The 22468-nt window shown below is 41.7% G+C and overlaps 1 protein-coding gene across 2 annotated transcripts in view; it reads left to right on the top strand.

Moving 5' to 3' along the window:
* Positions 1-1640: 1640 nt before the first annotated feature.
* Positions 1641-22468, top strand: part of LOC113011241 (zinc finger E-box-binding homeobox 1-like) — a 76930-nt gene continuing 56102 nt past the window's right edge. Inside the window, exon 1 of one of the 2 annotated variants that reach the window (XM_026150686.1) lies at positions 1641-3061. In XM_026150686.1, coding sequence (XP_026006471.1) covers positions 3004-3061 — 58 coding nt within the window. In that variant the 5' untranslated portion in view covers positions 1641-3003. Of the gene's footprint in view, positions 3062-3769; positions 4610-22468 lie in introns of those variants that run through there. The other variant, XM_026150687.1, reaches the window with a different exon arrangement.

The following is a 22468-nucleotide window of genomic DNA, read 5'->3' as shown; positions in this document are numbered from 1 at the left end:
TCTTGAAAGAAGATTACTATGACACTGTGCCAGGGTGTGGTTTGTGGCTCAGCTGCAGGGGAGGGCTGGAGCAGTGGGTTCAGGGTGCGGTGTCAGAGGAGGCTGACACACACCTGAGCTCCATCAACTGATCAAGGCTCTTCTATAAAAGATGTGCCGGGACCTGAGGTGGACAAGAGTGTGTGTGCTACAAACAGGGCAGCTGGAAAGTTGCACAGTGAAAAACAGAGCAAAAAAAGCGTGTACAACTGTAAATACTGTTGGTGTCGGGTCTGTCATTTCCACAGACACACAAGACAGTGAGAGGAGAGTCTTCTTTTAGTGTAAATAAATATGGAAGTGTATTTGAGTTTATATAAATAAGATACAAGAAGTGGTCACAAGAGGTGATGCAACGGAGTAAAACCCCATGAGTGTCCTCCCTTCGCCTCTCTTCATGCACTTGTCATAGGCTGACAGGAGCAAGAAAATCAGAAGAGATTAAATCAAAGTGCAAGAGTGCTTCTTCCTATGAGGTATTAACTTGCTGCCTTTAGGTGATAATCATCTGTCTTTCAAGAATAATATTCAAAAAAAATATTATTATTTTTATTTGTTAGGGACATTTTAAATCTACATTAAACATTTGGAGTGAAGCTTGGTGGGTTGCAAAGGGGCTTGCAGGTGCATAGCAACTGCAAGCCTGGTGAAGCAGGTTAATTGGCAGGTCCTTTGTGACTTTGTGTAGAAGGGTATGAGATGATTAATTCATGATATGGGCTGGCACTGAGATCAGATTAACTTTGCTGGCCTATGCTTTCCTTAGTAGTAGTACTAAATAAATACAATAAATAAATAAACCTTTGCCTAATAGTTATGTGTTCATCCCAAAGTCAAATAATCAAAATATCAAAATAAAAATATATTCCCTCATTTTTTATATTTTGTTACCATGCAGCCAGTCTTTTCTATCCTTCTATTTTTAGGTGGTCTTGAACAAAAGCTCACTAGAATAGTTTTTCTTTCCTCATTGGCTGCCATTTTTAGTTCAGTCCTTGCACCTGACTGTTTTCAGAGGAATCTCTGTTTTTGTATGTAAAGCACTTAACCTGTGGGATGAATCAGTGTAGTGTCTACAAATAACAGAAAATATAGCAAATAGCCAATTTTAAATTCTATCTTTAGCAATTTTTTTATTATCAGACTTGTCCCCGTTTCATGTAGTTGAATGTAAAGAAATGTCAACGATAACACAGTTTGGCAGACATAAAATAGTATACCTACAGCAACAAGGTGATTTCCAGAGAGCTATCAATGGAAAAATTGGCATATCCCGACATGGTAAGAAGTTTGTCCTTAAAAAAATCATTAGAAATTGCACAACTGGAAGACATAAGAAAAATTGAAAGTCTAAACAACTACCCATAGCAGATGAACAGTATCTGAAAGTTGTCTTCATTTGAAAATCTGAAAAAAGATGAAAAATACAGCAAAGACCTCACATGGAACCTCAGAGTTAAATCTGGTCCTTCATTTGATCCATCTACTTTTCTCTGAAGCATCATGAGAAATGCTCTGCAATACCATAAAACAGCAATTTCAGCATGAAAACAATCCCAAACACACTGTCAATGCACTAAAAGTATACCTGGATAGAAAAATACACAGTGGAACACTATCCTGAATCTCAATATTACAGAAGCACAGAATGAAACAAAAGCCAGCCGACAGAGAAGAACTCTGGATGTCCTTCAAGAACCCTGAAGAACTGATTTTAAAGACCACTTTAGGAAATTACAAGAAAGCTTAGCTGTGAAAGTTCAGGCACCACTGAAGAATAAAGGTGCTTGTTAGAATTGTAAAAACTCAGTTTTCATCTTATATACTGTATTCCAATGTATGTTTGCAGATATTTCAATGTTTTATTGCACTTATTTCCCATCATCCCACAGCACATTACTGTTTATATATAAATATGCACATGCAAATGACATTACTGAAAAAGTCTCAGTCTACTATATTCTAACATATAACACATGCACTTACAACATGCTTCATTTATTGATTAGACTATAGTTTGCTTTATTATCTAAATCTGCAGTGTAAGTACAGGTATCAAGCACATGCAATGAGCTAAAAAGTACAATATTTACCACTCGGCTACTTTATACATCACACTTCAACCACATCACATCTATTTAAGGACTTTAAGAACACGCTTTAAAAACACACACGCAAACTACACTGTTACAGTTAAAATTAAAAAGGTAAATTAGCTTCACCTCAACAACACTGTAGACTATTTATAATGACACAACAATGTAATATACAGTAAATTATGGCTTCTGTGTGTCTCTGATAACACTGACTACTAAAGCTGAATTTGAAACACTCAGGAACTTTGAGTACTAATTTGAACTTGAGTATTTCCATTATCACCTACTCCAGTGTAACTATCAATTGTAACTAATCAACAACAAATTTGCCACTTTGCTGATAAAGTGTGAAAACTGAAACCCAGCTGACTTCTTAATTAATCAATTAGTTCATGGCTTTGACTTGTATGTTTCCCAGTGTTCCTCCAGCACTTCTTATCAGTGACTTATTGACACCCCCCTTAGCTCTTCTGTGTCGCCACGTTTCTACTTTTCCACCTGCAGAGAAACACCTTACTGCTACACTTTTCAATCTCCCACTCAGCAGTCAGGTGGGTGGCACAGCCAGCGTGCGAGCAGGACCCACTCTGACACAGCAGCAGTGTTAGCAGCAGCAGCAGCTGAGCTCCCAGCTCGCCCATGTGCGGCCAGTAGGAGGGGCCATGTGCTGAGGTGTTTGAGAAGGTGATGCCGTAAAAGCGGGCAGTCTGTCGCAAACCAGGTGTTTCTGCGAGGAAGAAGGTGATGTCGTAAAGTGGATGGGAGGGGTGAGGAAGAGAGGAGGTGGGGGGAGGCGGGAGAGACAGGAGGAGGAGGAGGGAGGGAGGTGACTTGCGAGCCGCTGCGTTTCAGACTCAGCGAGAGGATCATGGCGGATGGCCCCAGGTGTAAGCGCAGAAAACAGGCGAACCCGAGGAGGAGCAGCGGTAAGTCCAAACTCTGCCGTAACCGCTGCTGGTCGAGGCAGGCGGGCTGTCGATGAGCTGTCCACCTCTTCTGGGGACTTTTGGAAGTTAGTTGGAGCACATTTCAGGGAGTTTTGGTCCGTATTAGTGCGTTCATATCCCAGTGTGGTGGTGTACCGTTATACCTGGCTGGCTTCTCTCTCTCCGCCTAGCGGTGCATGGGGCAAACCCGACTGAGTGAACCGTTATCTGCCTGCTAGAATAACCCGAGGAGCGCTTTTAGACTTGTTTGCATTTTCCACTTTGCTCTTTGTTTTTTCCACTTTTCTTTCTTTTTTGGTCAGTTTTGTAACGACGGCAGCACTTGGCGGCAGGTTGCGGGGCTTTCGCATAACAACGTGGCCCGCTGAGCGCAGCTTGTAGTTGAGAGTGTGAGCTTTTAGGGCGAGGTTGTTGCGGTGTTAGTTAGTTTCATGCTAACTTGCTGCTTGCTCGGCCCCCCTGACGGAGCTGGTGGTCGCTCTCTGTTGAAGATAACTTTACTTTATGGGTGTTGTTTTGATGGCCGGATGGTGGATCACGCTGTTGTGGTGGACTTATTTATTTATTTATTTTTGTGCTGCTCCGGTGATGGCAAAGACACGGGATGTTTATTTCAAGTCCACTTTACCCCTCCCTGCTCCAACTGCAAGTACACATGCTGTCTTACTTAAGGTAAGCGTGTATATTGTATTGTTTACTCTGCAGAAGTAGGTAGGTTTCGCGAGTTTATTTTCACGCGTGCATGCATTTAGTCTCCGTTTGAACCAGCGTACCTTTATTCATTTAGCATTTTCTCCTTATTCGGCGTGCTTTTTCTCGATTCCCTCGCAGATTGCTTCAATTACACGTTTTCGACTTTTGCTTCTTTTACTGGTAAATTCGGGTTTGTTTACATGCCACAATACTGGAAATATATATTGTTTTTGCTGCTTTTTATGTATTAAAAGGAAATAATACGTAATTACCGGTTAGCTGCTTAGTGGTGTTTATACAGGATCGCTGGGATTTATCTCACATATCTCATTATGAAAACGATCTCATTCTTTTTACGAAGTAAAGAAAGTGTAAATAGAGTTTGGCTCCAAAGGACTGTCTAAATTTAACGTTATTACACCCACCTACATCCGGACTCCCTCATTGGCCAGTTCCTTACCTGTACTCTCCCCCTCTTTCGTTGCATCCACCAATAAAAAAAGTAAACCCATAAATATATATATTTTTGGGTACCGTTATGAGGCATGGTGTGTCTGTGAGCCGAGGGGCTGGAAAGCACCTTTTTCCCCCTCCTGCTGACGACACGACGGTGACTCTGCGCGTCTACACGGGAGCCATCATCATCATCACCATCATCATCATCATCATGTTTACCTGAACGCGGATAACGGGGCTGACCAATGGCCTATAAATAAACACAAATAACACCTGCGGCTCTCGACCGTTCACGGAACAGGATCTGCTCGCCGTTTCCTAAAAGCTCTGCGTGTCGTGAGGAGCCAGAAAAACCGCTCCAAATGTCAACTTGTGCAGGTAGACGTGATTATTTAAATATTTATTTCTGGTACTTCTCACCGTGTGCACCATGCCAGCTTCGAATGGTTGCTCGTCTCCCCTTTTTTTAAACAACCCCTCTTTATTCTGGCGGTGTTTATGGCATCGACACGTTTTTCTGACCCACTTGAACATGATTTATCCCCCTTTTATGTATTTTTTGTGGGACCGGTTGCCTCGTTTGTTCGAGTGCACCCCCACAGCTCTCCGTGTGTGTGTCTGCTCTGGAAAATGAGCGGGGCATAAGGTGGCTATTCTTCCCCTATTCCTCACCATGTGCGATAACAGTGTTGATTATGTGGCTCACCGTCAAACCTCCCGTGTCCATCCATTGTGCTGATAGTTCGTTATACAATTTCCCGAGCAGTGTGCGGAAGGGAATGGCGGTCAGTACCATTACTGCAGTGAAGGCGGGGTTGCTGCTTTTTTTCTGGACCGGAGACAGCCAGGTACGCAAGGTGATGCAACACCTATAAAGGTGTATTTTCACCGATTTTCTCGTGGCGATCTCGGCGTTTAAGCCACGGTTTCTTGATGGGAATGCTTCTTAGCTCCTCATTTCTGTACATCCTCTAAAATTTGAGGTGAAACGAGCCTGTAACGGGAAAGGAGCGCATCCCGGTCCGTGTAATGGGGCGCACAATCAAGATGGCAAAAGGTGTTGTGATTCAGTGCGCAGCGCTTTCATGTGCTGCAGGTGAAACTCATCCGCCTTCTGCCTTTCGGTTCGTTTCCACCCTTCCTCTTTACACGTGTGTGTTTTCTTTTTCGTTTCCTGTTACCTTTTGATCCAGGTGGCACACACGATGTTTGTCCTCAGCTACCTCTTCGATTTTTAAAAGAGCTGATGTACCAAATATTAGCCTGTGCTAATGTACCATGACCTCCAACCAGTCGTCGTCACCGTGATGTGGCAACCAGCTGCTGATTTAATCAACTAAAGTCCCTGAAAAGCTTCTTTCTTTGTCACGTTAAAATGCTCACCTTACCTGATACTCATATAAATGGACCCTTTATAATTAAATAAAGCTGGATTACTTCCTCATCCTTGGTCTTGCAGGTGAATACTCAGGTTGCTTAGGTAATTTTAGCTAGATTTCACCTTTTAGATTTTACTCATTAAGGAGGATGACATCTTAATTAGGTATATGCTGATTCATTTTGTGATTAAATGCTTGTATATTTTCCCTATAAATTATCACATATTTACCAAAGATGCTTATTATAATTTCACTAATCCCCAGATAACATTTTCAAGTTGCTGACTTTGTAGAATTGCAGTGGTTTATGTTTTTTTTTTAATGTTGGGTACATATCAGAAATATATGTGGCCTTCTACAGTTATTGCATCAGGTAAGAATGAAAACAGAAGCACGTTGTTGATCGGTCAAATATGTATGCACAGGTTTTTGAGGAAGCAAGGAGATGATACACCTGTCAGATTCTGTCTGTTATGAATGTCCATTAGATGTCACTTACATCATCAGCTGTATTTATTTGATCGATTGGGTTCTGATTGCTTTATTAAGTCCCGGTCTACTTTATGTTTGGGAAGACAAGTAGATTTTTAGCATCTGTGCAACTGCTTTGTTATCACTTAGTCTGATTCTAGTGCAGAATCAGAGTAGGACAGAGCATTGTGTGTGACTCAGGTGTACCAAAGCTCCACTGCCACAAGTTTGATGTCTCTGTTTTGCAATAAACTGCCAGAAAAGCTGTAAGCTGTAAGTTTGTGTGTGTTTCTGACACATTAAACAATTTGCTACAGCTTTCCAATCCCATCACTAGCTTGTTAATTTTTTTTTAAACGCTGTAGATCATAGCACATTTTACAGTTACATGTTAGAAGAATGACTGAAATCACTGATAGCTGTATTGTACATTATTAGCCTAATATCTGCTTTGTTTATGTTCTAAGGGCCCATTTATGACTTCATTTGTCTTCCTCTTGCTCAAAATCTCCAGTTTGATTTTTTGCATTTCTTTACTTTGGACAATTAGGTTTTACTGAACCAGAGCACTTAACAAAAACATTAGCAGATCGTTATCAGATGGAGCAGGTAATCTGTCACTGATAGAAGTCAAGTTGGCGATGATAGCGATCTGCTTCCAGACCTTGTAATTTAAGCTAATCATTGACTGTGGTCTTTGCTGCAGTGCCTCCTCTGGAGCTAGTTAGGAACCAAAAGATAAAAAAAACTACATAATTTGATTTGTCTTTGACTCATATTATTTATGTATGAGCAGCACAGAATGTCAGGTTTAACATCTTCACGTCTGGTTTTTGTCATTTTCTGGAGTTGTGCCTTTATCCATTAATAACAAGCCACATGGCAGTTTTCTTGAAAGAGCACTGGGTCTCATTTCCACTTGTCTCTGTGCTGTGATATTGTGCCACCCAACTTCAAATAGCATTGTTCTCGCCTATCTAAACAAACTAAACCCAACCTGTCTGGTTTTAATGATAGCTGGCAGAGAGCTTGCCTTCCTCTGGCTCTCAACATAAATGATTTTCCTGTGAACATGTCGATGCAAAAGCCAAGCAAAGACCTCCAGTAACCCTCATTTTTTTCCAAGATGAAGTTAATCTGTACATTTAGTGCACATAAAACAAATATACTATTTTTGAAGTATATAATACAGATGTCTGGCAGGAAAAAGAGCTCAAGCTAAAGTGTGAAGTTGTTTTTGCCATGCTAACTGTCTGCAGTACAACTGTAAATGGCAGGTGTGTGCCCTCCATGTGCCCTGCCTGTTGCTGCCGCTGCTTTGGTCACGGCTTCATCATCCAGCGCCTTTAAAGTGCTGCACTCTCAGCTGGGCTGTAATCTAACACTGCAATTTAGGGACTACAGGAATGCAGCCTGGTGTTAACATACCTTGACAGGATAAACACAGCGGCCTACTCCCAGGCTTGGATACTCATACTGTACGTAAAAGCGAGCCAGGACTCTGCCGTCACCACCGTCTGTACTCTGGAAGTGAGAGTTGTTCTCGGAGTGATTGCTGATGGGGTTGTTTTTGTTTAGGTTGCCATTTTGATTTCAGCTGTACCTCTATAATTGATGTTGTGCTAATGCAAATATTCTTAGTCATAATCAATATTTAACTGGCAGATGTGCATTTGGAGAAATGACATGCAGCATTGCCAGTAGAATCAATGCTGCTGCAGTGACAGACAGCTTTCAGTGACTCTTCTCAGTGACTGCTCTTTAATATCAGGTCAACAAAACAGACATTTCTTGGTGTGAATCAGTGAATGCTGGGCCTCTTTGATCAGGCTGCTGTTGTTTGATGTGTGGATGAATGGCATTTTCCTTCTCCCTCGTATTTATGAGCACTCCTCTCTAGTTGCCGTATTGCACTGTTAATGTCTTGCATGTTGTACCACCAAGCTTCGCCTGATTGTGAAAGGACCATAGCTGCTATTTAATTGAGCTTATTATCTGAAATCACTGCTTGATATTTCACTGTGCAGGACTGTATTTTTGGTGCAAAGCAACACAGAAAAGCTGCACACATACTTTCGTTACGGGAAGATGGGTTGCATATAAAAGTGGCAGCCTGTTTAATAGGTCTCTTTTATCTTTATGTCTGAACTATATTCTTGAGGTCACCCTCAGGTGCTCCAGTTGCAGCTGTCTTTCACACAGTCCCACAGAGTCATGTGAGGCCTCAGAGGTAATGCTGAACATTTATTTGCAAGCTAACACTGGCTGTTACACTCATTAGATTAGCTGGGTATCAAATGATTGACGTTATAATGGCTTATAATTGCATTTAGCAAATGGAATTACACAAAATCCAAGTTGTTTCTGTAATGCAACCCTGTATTTTTATCTGGACATGCTCTAGCCAATGCAGTTGTTGCATGTAAGGCTATTATTTTTAATATTACTTGAGTGTTATGTGAACACTTACTTGCACAGCCGCCTCTGCTGTTTGTGAGGGAGATGAGCGCTTCAGAGGGAAGTGGTCTGACTGGTATTAGAAGTGGTTGTGGTCAACATTAGCTGTTAATTGATCTATGGCCAGTGATCATTGAAGTTACTTTCTCCTTGTGCTAAAAAGCCTGAAGCTGTGTGTGTGTGTGTGTGTGTGTGTTTCCTTTGCACAAATGGGGCTATGGAATGACAAAGCACTACAGGATGTCTTTAGCCGCTCAGCTTTAGCCCCTCCCTATCGCTTTTTATGGTTCAGAGGGGGAGGTGCATCAGGGCTAACTGATGCTGCTGCTGTGACTAATTGAGCTCTGTGTGTGTGTGCATTGTGTATTGTGGGGATGTTAGCATCAAGGTGGGAAGCTGCTACTTTCCTCCAGGCTTTGCATGACAACACAGACTTGCTTGTTTGGATTTACATGCATTAACAAAGTGCCTGTGAGGGAACATCAGCGGTTCCCGCTGAATGCTGTTGCTTCAATTAGATGACGTGTGCTGATAAAGGCACCTTGACAGATCAGGCACGGAAAGTGAAGGCAGCCGACTCATTGTGGCCTAATCGAGGCGTGTGCATTAGATTTGAATGGCTGTTTAAGCTTTTAAGCTTTCTGAATTGTACAGTGTTTCTGTAGTGCTAGCTTTAAATCAGATAAAAGAGTCAGACAGTTCATTAGGTTGAAGTTTGTATGGTGTATCTGTTGGTAACAAATGTAAACATCAAAGTTAAATGTGAATACGTCGATGAGTTTATCACAGTCAGCAGGAGGAAACACAAATCACATCATGAAGGACGTCGGGACTAAAAGCTGCCAAATCATGTGGGGTTACCATCTTTGGTGAACCTTTCTGAACAAGAGAGCTGCTGAACGTAGCTCTTTCTATGAATTGGTAAATATAAAACAATCAAACAACAACAAAAACGGTAACACAGTCAGGTATTTGATAGCTATACTGTCAGTTTTCTTCATTTCAAGTCACTGTTACATTTATTGCTTTGGTTGTATTCATGTTTTATGCACATTAAAAAGCTGATCAGATACTATATTTGAACGAATGGCCCAAACAGGGAGTATTGGAAAGCTGATAGTTTTTAATGCTGTCTATCCGTGATCAGGTTAATAAAACACGAGTCCTTTTTGATAGATATCCAGCAGTGACTCATGTGCTCCACTTAGATTTGTAAAGTCAACACAGAAATCTGTTGAAGTAGTGCACCACGACCTTATCGAAAAGCAGAGCAGCTTCTCCACCTTTCAGCGGACGTTATTACCTCATCCTCTACATTTGTGTGTGACCAACATAAGAAACATTTTCTTTTGTAGCAGCTTCTTTTGATGCGTCGCATTCATGTTGCCTTACTGTACATGTGTGAAGGCTCTGAGGTAAACCCAATATAGCAGCAACAATCACAATCAACTTATTAGCTGTGCTGGCTTGACAGATGACTAAAAACATGACCCAGCCCAGCCGTGCCTGTTGTCATGCAGGTGTGAGCGCTTTGCCCCTGCAGCTCGTGAACACTCAACGTGAGACTTATTTTTAGTCAAGGTGAAAAGGAAATGGTGCGGCGCCCTCTGATTTAACATGAAACTGAGAGCAACTAATTGTGTCATTCAGGCTGCAAAGAGCAGAGTTGTCTAAATAAAGATTTTTTAAAAAAAAAGATGCAGGCAAATTCTGTGTCCTTCACGGCGAGGTCAGAGGTCAGTGGAGCAGCCCTCAAGCTGTGTTATAGCAGAAGGTACAGTACAAGATGCCGTATGCTGAGAGAAACTGTGCAGCGGTGACCAGAATGAGGATGCTCAGAGTTTCGGTGTTAATTTCTTTCTGTTCTGCATGAAGATTACAAGGAAGTAGTCAAATAAAAGGCTGTGAAAACTAAACTGTGCCTGTTTACTAATGTCATTTTAAAAGAGCTCGCTTTAAAATGTGATGACGTCTTTGTCCATTAAAACATGTTGTTTTGTAGGTGTCCATCATCATCACCACTGCGTTTCTGCATTAGCACTAAATAATACCTTTGTTCTGTTAGTTGCTACTGTAAAAGCTGCATTTACTTTAGCAGATTCTATATTTCTTTCAGTCATCCTGTGCTTCATGCTGCTGAAAAAAAGCAAGACTGTAGTCATTATTCTTCCCAGAAAACAAAATGTTTTGAGAGGCACCAGAAAGCTCATTTTCTGCCGTGTCATATTAAAATAAGATTATCGTTAGGCCAAATCCTTCTGACTTTACAGCGCCGTTAAAAATCGATGTTTTGAATACAAAGTTTGCTCTCTGCCACCTACGCTCTAAACAAAGCCAAATGTGGAACCAGAACTGAAAATTACCTCCAGCGCCACCAGTGCATAAAATCTCGGAGGAACTGCCAAACGTCTTACAGGTGGTCTAACCCGTTTTCACAATTAACACGCTTTGCTGTTGCCTTTTTTTGTTCCCTTTCTGCCACCTGAATATTCATGCATTCGAGAGGTTCCCCTAGCAGCTAAGGGTGGGAGGGAGGCCGATCTGCTGCTGCTGACCACCGCCTTAAAATAATGCATACGTGTTCATTTATAAGAGCGCTTTAATGCACTCAGATATTGAATGCATTAACTCTTTTGTGAGATTTTGTGGGTTATGTTTGTGTGTGTGTGTGTGTGTGTGCGCGTGCAGGCAAGTGTGTTCAAAAAGAAAGAGTCCCATTCAAAGTCCTGGGAGAGGGGGAGCACTCGTTTCGCACTCAGCCGGTGGGAAACTCCTCTCCTTCTTCTTTGGCGGTGGTACAATTTGCATACCCTGCCATCCTCCATTCTCTTTTCTTCTTCTGCCGGCGGAAAAGGAGAACAGAGGAAATCAGTGAACGCCGCCTCCAGGCAAAGTGCCGATCCGAGGGCGAGGGCGCCGTACAGTAGAGATTAAGCTGATTTGTAATTTTTGCGTGTGCTGGTCACTGAAGTGGAGTGCCACCTGCCTGTGATAGGCTATACTCGCTTTGATTTACTGTTTAAAATTGGGACACTTCTCAAAGGTAAACCAAAAAGCGACAGGTGTGGGGAGGCTGGTGCAAAAAATGCACGCAAAGCTGAGAGCAGAGTAAAAGTGGAAATGAATAAACTAAAGTGCAGTAATGTGCACAGCAGTGGAATCATTAAAAGAATAAAACCTTAGTTCACTTCTGATCTCCACATTTGACACAATACAGAACTAAAGAGTTTTTCTTCTCTTACTACCACTGAGTCATAGCAGCAAGCTGAGCTGTAGTGACTGTTTGAGTAATGAGCTGGTCAGCTGACTAAACATTAGACATGCACCAATGAATCAGGTTTTGTAATGCCAGATTTGCATTATGTATCTCTGCTCCAGAAGTGGAAAAAATATATATTCTGCGAAATAAACTACTTTAAATTTTTTAGTGCTGTCTGACAGTAACCTTTCAGACACCATATTCTTTAGTTCTTGCATCTGAAATGTGCTTCCCTTTGTGTTTCTTTGCTTATTTGAGAGCAAATGTGAGTATTTTTTTACTTTCTGTCTGACATCACTGTGATTAATTCCATTTCTGTTTTCATTCTTCATAGTAAGCCACTTCCATCCAAACCAAAAAAAGAAAACAATATCAAAAAAAATAACTGTAGGAGTAGGAGGGCGACGTCCTGGCAGTGCTTCTGGTCTCAGGAGACATAAATCAAGAGCAGTGGACAGGTGGGTTAGGAATGGCCCGACTCATTAAAGACACTCCTGAGACTCAGAGGAGTGTCCCAGCAGTCCTGCTGTGCTGCTGCTGGGACTGGAAGAAAGATTGGAGAAGAGATTGGAGGCAAAGCTGAGTGATTTATTCTCACCTTTCACACTGCTGCTTGAACACTTGCTGTGTTGACTCATAATTTTGAGTCTTCTTGTAGAAATGGGTGTTTTTAGGTTTATTGATATAACACATGTCTGCTCGATCAACAGAAAGTTAATTGGAAACTAAAAGACTCATGTTTGTTTTCTTTTTGTAACAAAAATGCATTTGACAGTTTAGACTTCTCAAATCCAGAATGAAAATGTCTCTTTTTGTGTCTTTTGATCTGTTGTTGGGACAAAAGAAGTTGCTTGCAGGACACATCTTTCATTGGTTCTGTTGCCTGTAGTTTTTGTGGTTAAGCTACTCTTTATTGTGGGGTTCACTCCCTTCCTTCACTTGCCACATAGGAGGCATAGAAGCTGAATAAGTTAGGAGAGAACAGAGGATTTGATTAGAGACGTGGATTGTGAACTCTGTCTCTCATCTGTTCTGTATCCCGTGGGCTTGATTTGCTGTCCGTGGAGCCAGCAGGATGATGTATGAAGCTTGTGAAAGCGAACACCAGAAGGTGGAACGCACCTCGCTTGCACACATGATCTGAAAGTCTATTCAAATCTATTAGACTGTCATTGTAGATTGAGATTAGTTTGTTGATGCAGGAGAACATTAAGCGCCGTTCTTTTTAAATTATGCAAGCAAATTCACAGTCGAGAGAAAGAGAGCGCTGGAGTGGCTGAAAGAAAGGGAGTGTTGTTATTGAATTACAGGTGATGGCTGCTAATTGGGCCCTCCAGAGATTGTGTGTGTGTGTATGTGTGAGGCTCTAGGGATGGAGGGTTGATGAAGCTGTTAGGGTAAAGTGCGGGGCCCCTGTGTGCTCCCTGAATGCTGTGCTTTAGAGTCTGTCCCGTCCCTGCGGAGGAGTGCTAATGGAGGCCACACAGCCCTCATGAATTACTCCCAGACTGGAAGGATGAAGGGCCGATGGAGCCGGAGGTGACGCTGCCGTAATTGAGGTGGCTTGCTGCGTGAGAAGATCGCACGGGTTTTGATGGGCTGTAGGCAAGAAGCAACACGTTTGTACTGAAGCTGTGACAATAACCACATTAGCACTCCACAGTGGTTCTTGGCAGGGTGTCAGCACTATCTGAAAGTCATACTCTGCAAGCATTTTATTTGAATATGTGTTTTTGCTGCTGTTATTGAATCACGCCGTGATAGCGACTCAGCCTATAGCGACTCTGTGACAGTTTTGCACAGATTTGGATTCTATTCCTGGCAGTAGCAGTGTTTGTGTCTTAATCTCCAAGTGCTTTGTGACAAATATAATTGAGGAATTTAATGAACTTCCTCTCGTCACACAGGCACACTGTAATTCCACACTCTTGGACCGCAGCTGCTATTTTTTTGTGCTACTTTGAAGCCTTGGGGAGCTTGGTGTGGTATCACGTGAAGCAGCTTGCCACCTCCAGACGTTTCTGGTAAGAGCGACCCTTCCCTGGCTCGTCAGAGCAAAAGAAGAACTGTCATCACCAGGTGTAGTCCAAAACTGGAATTCATCTGGAGGAGGAGACTAAGTTATATCGAAGATCAAAATAAAAGCAAGGGGATTTTCCACTAGCATACCAATTGTGGTAGTCATCGTTTTAACGGACTGATGAAAAAACAAAAAATTTAAAAAATGCAAAAATGACTCATCGAATGGTTGATAAATGTGCAAAATATTTCCTGGTTCGACCTTGTGGAGTAGAAGTGAGTAAAAATACTTTCAAATATATATATTTAGGGTTTAGGATTGAAGGTTGTCACCAAAGACACTTTTTAACATTAAGGGGCTTTTTTGATCAGCTTAAGCAGTAGTAACTCTCTCCAGATGCAATCAGTTAAATTCAATTTATTTATATAGCGCTAAATCACAACAACATTGGTGTCAAGGCGCATTATATTGTAAGGTAAGGATCCTAATTTTGCAGTGATTGGACCCTTCAGGAGCAGAAATGAGCGCTACAGGAATGAACAGAGAATAAACATGGACAAGAAAAAAAAGCCATGAATATCTTCGTGCAGCATCCATACTTGATGAGGACATTTGGCGATAGTAGTTTTTAATCAAACGGTGCTTAAAGTGTGATTTTGTGTCCCTCATTTGTGTCCCAGGCAGTAGCAGCTGAAATGTTTTGTATTTCATATCCTAGTAGATGTAGAGCTGAAACAATTTGTTCATCAGTTGGTTAACATGGAGCATATTCAGCTGCTCAGCTGTAAGGCTTTTCTTTGTTTCACAGGATATTCATTTTTGACATTTTATTGATCAAATTGATTCAGAAATTCAATTCAAAAGCAGCAGCTGTTGTCTAGTTTCATGGTTGAATATTAATTCATAAAAAACTACAGGTCATTGGAGTAAAAATCGTCTCCTTCCTGTTTTTACTGCTTTTATTCTTTGCTGGATTTATGGTTATTTCCCGTTCGCTTTGTTTTTTTTGGTGAGCATTCAGGATATATAGGACACAGTCTTCTCCGGTGCCGCTGAGAACGCCGCTGTGCTTATGCACTTATATTTCTGTTGATCAAAGCAGTTTTGGTGTCAGTGTTGCTGTTGCAGCGTGATTGCTGAGGTGTCAGCTGTTGAGTTGACAAGAGGTGGAGAGTGGAGCAGCGACAGCGCAGGCTTTCTCATCTTTTTGTTTGCGTGTTTGTGTTGCTGTCTCTCCGTGGGATTTTGGCTTGCTTTGCGTTCACATAAGAAGACACGTTTGAGAAGGCCACCTTCATTGGCTTTAGAGTCTATATGTACACTGCACTCTGTGTGCAAACATTAGAAAATAGCTTTGAAGATGGAAGCTAGCCATAAACATACACGTAGGTGTGATTTTGTGGGGTGTTTGCTTATAAAAATGTGTCACTGTAGCAGGACCTCTGTGTCCTCCCAGTGTTTCCTCTCTAATTTTGCTGCAGTATATATTGGGCTCATTGCATAAAACTGTAGTGAGCCTAGGATTATTTTTGCAGAGGTGTCTCTTCTTAATGCTGGGAAGATGTAACCTTTACACCTGTTGATCATGTGTAATTTTCAGTGTGCGCTGTGAAGTATAAATATCAGATGTCAAACCACAAAAGCATTCAGAATAGGTTGCAGTTTATACGAACACTATTAATGTCTATCGAAAGCAACAGTTTTAGGTGGAAAATGAGGCGATATTTAGTTTTTGGATCAAGTTTGTAGACTATGTAAAACATTTCTTTTTTTTGCATTAAAAGTATACGATTTTAAAATTAATCTTAAAAATAGGCCATATTGCTTCAGATTAGCTGGTTTGGGTCCATGTATATGTACACCGTGTTTACTAATTCAAGCATTGTGACATTAGTCCAGTGAATGAGGTGGGAGGACTTATATTGTCAAGCAGCTGTGTGGGAAAGCAGTGCACCATTATAGGAATACTTGCCCCTGTAAAGCCTGAACTATGAATTAATTACCAGAAAATTCACATTTTTTGAAACTACAGTGTTTATTGAACCTTCTGAATAAAAAAAGAAAAGAAATATAATATCAATTTACATATGTGAGTTTTAACTTGTATCAACTTTTGCTACATCTGGCATCTGGTGATTTTAAAAGTAAGCAGTTTTACATTGCGTTAATCCATTAAATATTCCTATTGAAGTATCAGTAACAATCTTTCTTACTCTGGCAAAGATATTCTTGAAAAGTCACTTGTGGGTCACTGACTGACAGCAGCCATTTTGGATGACTCAATAGACCCTCTGCATGAATTACTGATCCCTGGTGGATTATCTGTGCACTGCATGTGTGTGATTGTAGGAATCAGGTTTTTCAGGAAAAAAGAAAATCATGCAGATAAAAAATGTAGAGGTCTCAATAACTGACATGTCAAGGTTGATGCACTTGTTACAGGATTCAAATGTATGTTCCCGTCTTGCTCTAGTAAAACCAGTATGTTGGGATGGCTCCACATCAGACTTTAGGGAGACTCTCCCGCTGTTAAAAGAAGAGAGGTTATTTCCCATTTCCAGCATGAAGAGCAAGTAACACAGCCTCTACCAGCCAGAGGACATCTGATGGTGGTTAACCTCTTTCATTCCAACCCTAACAAAAGTGACAATAGGTAAATAATATACTTTTGCTAACTTGAGAGTTGTTTTGTTTAAGAAAATCATTTTAAAAATTCTCCCAAAGCCTGGCGAGCTGCTGGGCTTGAACAGAAACTGTGCTTTAAATGATGGGTTTCCTCATACAGACTGTTACGGGAATATCAAACTGACAGCAAAATAAGTCGACACTTCTGATACCAGATTAGCTGCTGGCTTTTGGAAACTCAGCCCCTCTAGTCAATGGGTAAAAAGTTTAATTTCCTGCTTTCATCATGTACGAAACTTAAGCACAAGTCTGTCTGAGCTGCAGTTTCCCTTTTTGGGTTAGAGGTACGAGAGATTTGGCACAGGTGCAGCTCAGAGGCTGCAGCTTTCACGTCTTGACTTGATTTCATCAACACGGTTTGTTTTTCCTCTCTAGTCTCATGCAGCAGCCATCTTAATGTGAGCTCAGAGGTGCTTTGAGTTAATCTCACCAACCTTTAGTTAGTCTGCCTTCTCTAATTTGAAGAGGCAGAAAAGCCTTAGGAGAAACCCAAATAGCACTTTTATAGGAAGCCATTATTAGTTTATTCTATTGAGCGCCATTATCTTTACTATGCTTAAATATATTTATATATGTATTTTACTTTTACTCTGACAAAACAACACTTCAGATGTGTCACCGTGTTCACTGATCAATGTTAAGCCGGTTTTTCAGGCATTAAAGTTTGAGAAAATTATCGGCAGATTAATAAAAATTATTACTTTAAACACTGGTTTCATTTTCGGCTGGATGATGATTTGACTTGAAAAACGCTGCTCTATTGAAAAAGGGAAAACTGTTTATGTCACACTGCTTTCTCTCAGACTGAATCCACGTGAAGACATGTTCTGTTTTTATTTGTGTACATAAAACCCTCAGATTCGTCAAGCAACCGAGCACCGATATGCATCCAAACAACAGCTAAAAACAAGCGGAAACAAGGAAACTGAAGGATTTGCTGCCAGTGAACGTGTATGTGTGCTTTTGTGTGTGCGTGTGTGTGTACCCTTCCCAGCATGGCAGGTGTGCCTAGGCTTCAGCGCCATTACAAGTCTCATAAATACCACCTGACACCGTTACAGCAGGCAGGCTTCGATATAAAACTCTCCTCCTGTGGCGTGCAGCCCTTCAGCACAATTATATTATACCACACTTCAGGGGAAGAAAGCTAGACTCCTGCCCAGTACCTCTTAACAGACCGAGCTGGTCTGAGTAAACATGCTTTCTCTCAAGTAGAGTCTTCGGACTGTTTTTTCCCCTCATTTAAGGCAGAAACCTGTTTCTTTAAAATGGCCTCGTGAATTCATTAGACTTGACTTTTTTTGTTATTTTTAAAACAGGATGCTTCTTGAATTTGCAGTGTCCCCTGCCACACTTTCTTATTTTTAACTCCAACCCTGTCCAAAACACATACTTAACTTTACTGCACACACTTCCAGAAGCACTGTGTGTAAATCCCATTCAGCCGTGCTGAAGATCAACACTGTGCAGGCCTAGGTGTTTGGAATTTTTAAGTCTCTGAATCCATATACTGTTATAGAAATTCAAGTACATTATCAGTCAGAAGGTGTTATAATTATAAATATTTGTCTGGCATTTGCTTTACGCAGCTCCATCTCTGCACTGTTTGTCGCTCTGCTACCTCGCCTGGATGGCATTTCAGTCGAATGGCGTTCTGAATGCGCTTGACATTTTGTTAAACTGCGTTCGGAAGGTCCTGCCTGTCCCTGTGTTTTCCTTCCCCTCCTCCCTGCATTGTGCGACTGGGTAAACAGGCAGGCACTCACGCACACACACACAAACCTCACGTGTGTATCCTCACAGACTACCTATACATCTGGGGAGTTTGCTTTGTACGGCTGCAAGCTGAGGATTATGCCTTTGTCTTTACTGCCTGCCACGCACGGAACAGCTTTGAGTTGTTTATTTTTGATGTTTTCCCTAAACACACCTGTAAAAGAAAAGTAGGGTAGCATCTCATTATGCTCTCCGAACAAAGCAGTATTTTCCACAGGCTATACAGGGAGGATCACTGCTCAGTCCTTCCTGTGTTCAGACATTAGGAGCTGCAAATCGTAGGCGGAACTAAGTTTTAAAGCACCAAATACAACTTATTGATCTGCTTGTGTGTACAATAATAGATCATCTAAGACACTTGAAATGTTCTCAGACAGTGCTGTGAGAATCGAGCCTTTCGAATTTACACTAAACGCACACAATTGGAAACACTTTAATAAAGTACTTCCCATTCCAGCTCCCTCCATCCGAGAGGTTCAGCTGAACTTGAAATCTAACAGTGGAAAGCATATGGGTGTCGTTGCCTTGCTTGATTTTACTAACACTCAAACATGAAGCTGTCCTCAGCAGTGCCAGCTTCTCTGGTGCCTGGGCACAGTCTCATCTCCCAGCTTGACACGCCCCTCGCTGACAGACGTTCAAACAGAGCTAGCTAACCGTCCGGCATCCAGACGGCAGCGGCTGGTCTTCATTTAGTTTGGACAGAACTCCCATGCCAGGCGAGTCTGCTGCCAGATTGCTGCCTGCAGAGCTTGCAATGGCTGCTGCCAACTCCTGACATACAGTAGATGGGCGGTATTGTGCTGGCTGTGCCAAAAATACTCTGGGCTGATTAAGTAATATGATGTAAGATGGTGGGATGGTGTGAAGCAGCCTGCTGGATGTGAAAGATGGAGATATGGTTAGTAGGGAACGGATGATGGAGCTGGAGCTGCGTCCATTCTCCATCTGCGCTTTGATTATGAGATTAGGCTGCCGACTGGATACACCGACCCATTCACCAGGGCTTAATCTGCGAGGAAGGTGGGACTGTGCAATAACACAGATGGACTAGTACAGTAGCTAAAGTGAAAATGCATTGCTAGATGATATTTATATTATATTTTATATTTAAAATGTTCAAATTCAAATCTGTAAGAGTGGTTGCAGTTTGCAAATCAGGGTCTAGCTTTGTTTAATAATCACATTTAAGTAAAGATGAAAACTGCTTTTTTTTGCCAATGTACAGATGTTTAACTACACATTTAATCCCTGAGATATCTCATATAAAAATAATTGGTGCCGTCATCTGTTTGTCTGTCAGAGCAGCTCTGACTGGTGTTTACAGCACCATCTGCAGCATACGTAGAAGAATAGTATCACTGTTGAAGTCGAGTAAACTTTTTCACGGTAGGCTGATAACTAGTTGAACTCAGCTCATTTGCAACAAACCCCTGAATTAGCCAACTGCATGCTGATTAAGACTATCAGTAAATATATCAGGGGAAAAAAAAGATTTGAATTACCCTCCAAATATCCAGTAACAGTTGAACAAAGAACCAGGAACAGTGCACATTAATCAGCAGAACCGTAAAACTGCCCGTGTTAGCCAAATGCCTCATTTTCAACGCTTGTCCCCTGGCCAGATGTTAACCTAGCCATTTTAACAACCTCCTTATGTTACTCTACACTTAAGGAATTGGTACGAAGCTAAACAAACTCATTTCTCATCGAGAAGACTGGTTGCACGCTCATTCCAAAGGAAACATTTTGAGTGATGTTACCTTAACGTTGACCTTCATTTGCCCAGATATCTGAGGGCAGCGGTGTGATCCAAGAATATTTCTGACATGACAGCAATAGCCGTTTGTGCTTCGGCATGCTTACCCTGAAGCTGAGGCCAGTCCCACACAATGACTGTCTCAGTGTTAATCTGGGCGCTTAGTTTAGCGTAGTTTAGCCTAGTGAAGCACAGCACGGATACAGAAATTGCTTGCGGCAATACACCCCTCTACCCTAAAGGCTAGCTCTCACAGAGACACAGCTAAACACACAGATGTCATGTTTGCACATCATAGAGCTCAGATTTTGCTGATGCTAAGCAGCACTTTGTAACCAGCACAGTTCTCCGACCCATTTCCGAAGAAGTTTTGTGCCAGTGAGGGAGAGTGTGTGATTTGAATACTGAGCAGGTGAGAAGGAAAATGTTGGGAGAGCTAGTGGAGAGTACAAGATGACCACAGCAGTGCAGTGGTACCTGCTGGGGCATAAATCAGGCTCACAGATATTATTATGGATAAGATGGAAGTGTTTTTCCTGGTAAAACTCAGTGACCAATGTGAGGCAAGGAAGGACATGAATTATGAAGGCAGGACTTTTCCAAGTGTACAGACTAAAAGCAAGGTGAAGAGAAAAAAGATTTATGACTTAACTGTAAAATAAGATACTGAATATAAATACCTCATGATTCTTTTAGGCACCTGTGGTGAATCACACAGTGGAGGAGAAAATGTTCCTGTGCGTTGCGATATCAGCTGTGCTACAAGCTCGTCAGCCAGTCAAGAATAGGGATGGGTATCGTTTAGGTTTTATCCGATACCGGTGCCAAACCGGTACTTTTGAAACGGTGCCGGAGCTTAAACGGTGCTCGAACCGGTGCTTAAAGAATGGAGAACACAAACTTTGTCCAAAAACCTCTCATGTTTTTATTTTTAGCATTCTCTTTTTTTCTGCAAAATGATAACCAAGTTAGCCTTTTCTGTTGATACAACATACCTCCTTGGGTTGGAACTGGTGCTTAAACAATGGAAAACACAAACTTTGTCCTAAAACCTCTCATGGTTTTTTTTTTCGTTTTTTTTTGTAAAAAGATAACAATGTTAGCCTTTTTTGCAGCTATAGGGCATATATGGTATCACTCTATCAAACAAGAAGACAGCCGCATGTAACTACGGCGGTGTTTGCTAGTTCACCTTACATGCATTAATTTAATAGCGTGGTTAGCCTACTCAACGTAAATTACACACGAGCAAAATTAAGCTACTCACGTTGAAAAGAACGGCTGCTGCTGCCATCATCATCCGTCATCATTTCTGCTACACTGGCAGGGCTAGGGGCCAGGACTCTACTCTTCGGGTTCTTGGAGGATGTTGCTAACTCCGGGTCCGATAACAGGCACCACACCCGCAGTAGATGTGCTCGGTGTGAGGTCTTGCAGCAAGCTATCAAAAACGGTGCATTTCTCGGCTTTTAAAAAAATGCTATGCATCGCTAGGTGTTTCATCAGATTCGAGGTGTTACCTCCTTTGCACAGTATCACCTTAAAGCACTTGTTGCAGGCTGCTGAGTTTGCATCTTTTGCTGTGAAGTACAGCCAGACTTTGACCGCTTCGCCTTGGGCATTTTTAATCTGTAGCTCTGCTCTAAAAGAACGTACGTACCTGGGCCTGCCTACTATCCTTGGAAACGTAAAATGATTGTCTAGAATCCAAAGTGTATGACGTCTCAAGAAAAAAAAGCGCAGAAATAAAGCACCAAAATATGCGCTGCTTTTCGGTCTGGTTACTACCGTTTATGTCAGATCCGGATACCGGTACCCATTCCTAGTCAAGAATAGGTTTGGCAATATAAATATTTGCATTGCAGCATCTCCATGAGAACAGATGCTGGAGTTTTATTGATCAATGGTATGATTAGCTGCATGCTTCAGCAGTAGCTGGTTTGGCTATAGCTATAGGATATCCTTTGTCTTGCACCAGTAATACAATACCAAGGGCCTAAGTTGTCCCTCTATAAATTGGAAATGAACCACAGCATGTCTTACAAAACGGAAGGCATGGATTTAAAAACAGGTCATTTTGCAGGTAACAGAGTCCTCCAGGTGGCACATGTTCAAGAAGCTGTCAACCGCAGTTTTTCCCATTATATTTAATGGTAATTATTACATTATAAATGTTTCTAATGCTGTGGCAGGCAGGGAGAAGAGCGCTATAGGCGATTGAAGACTTAATAGGTGAACCTTAATGACATTTTGAGTGCGATAACCCGCAGCAGTCTTAAAGGAAAGGTCAGTGGAGACAGTATTAACATGTAAAGCAGAAACCAGCAGAAGTCAAGTGTTTTTCCATCCGTTGTGTTTTTACTTTCCAGTAGCCCTTTGTAGCTTTTCCAGACAGCTTCACATGAGGCCATAGATGATGGGCGGCTTGATT

Source organism: Astatotilapia calliptera, chromosome 18, assembly GCF_900246225.1.
Source record: "Astatotilapia calliptera chromosome 18, fAstCal1.2, whole genome shotgun sequence".
Taxonomy (NCBI): Eukaryota; Metazoa; Chordata; class Actinopteri; order Cichliformes; family Cichlidae; genus Astatotilapia; species Astatotilapia calliptera.
The sequence above is the reverse complement of the archived record's forward strand: the minus strand, read 5'-3'. Positions and strand labels throughout refer to the sequence as shown.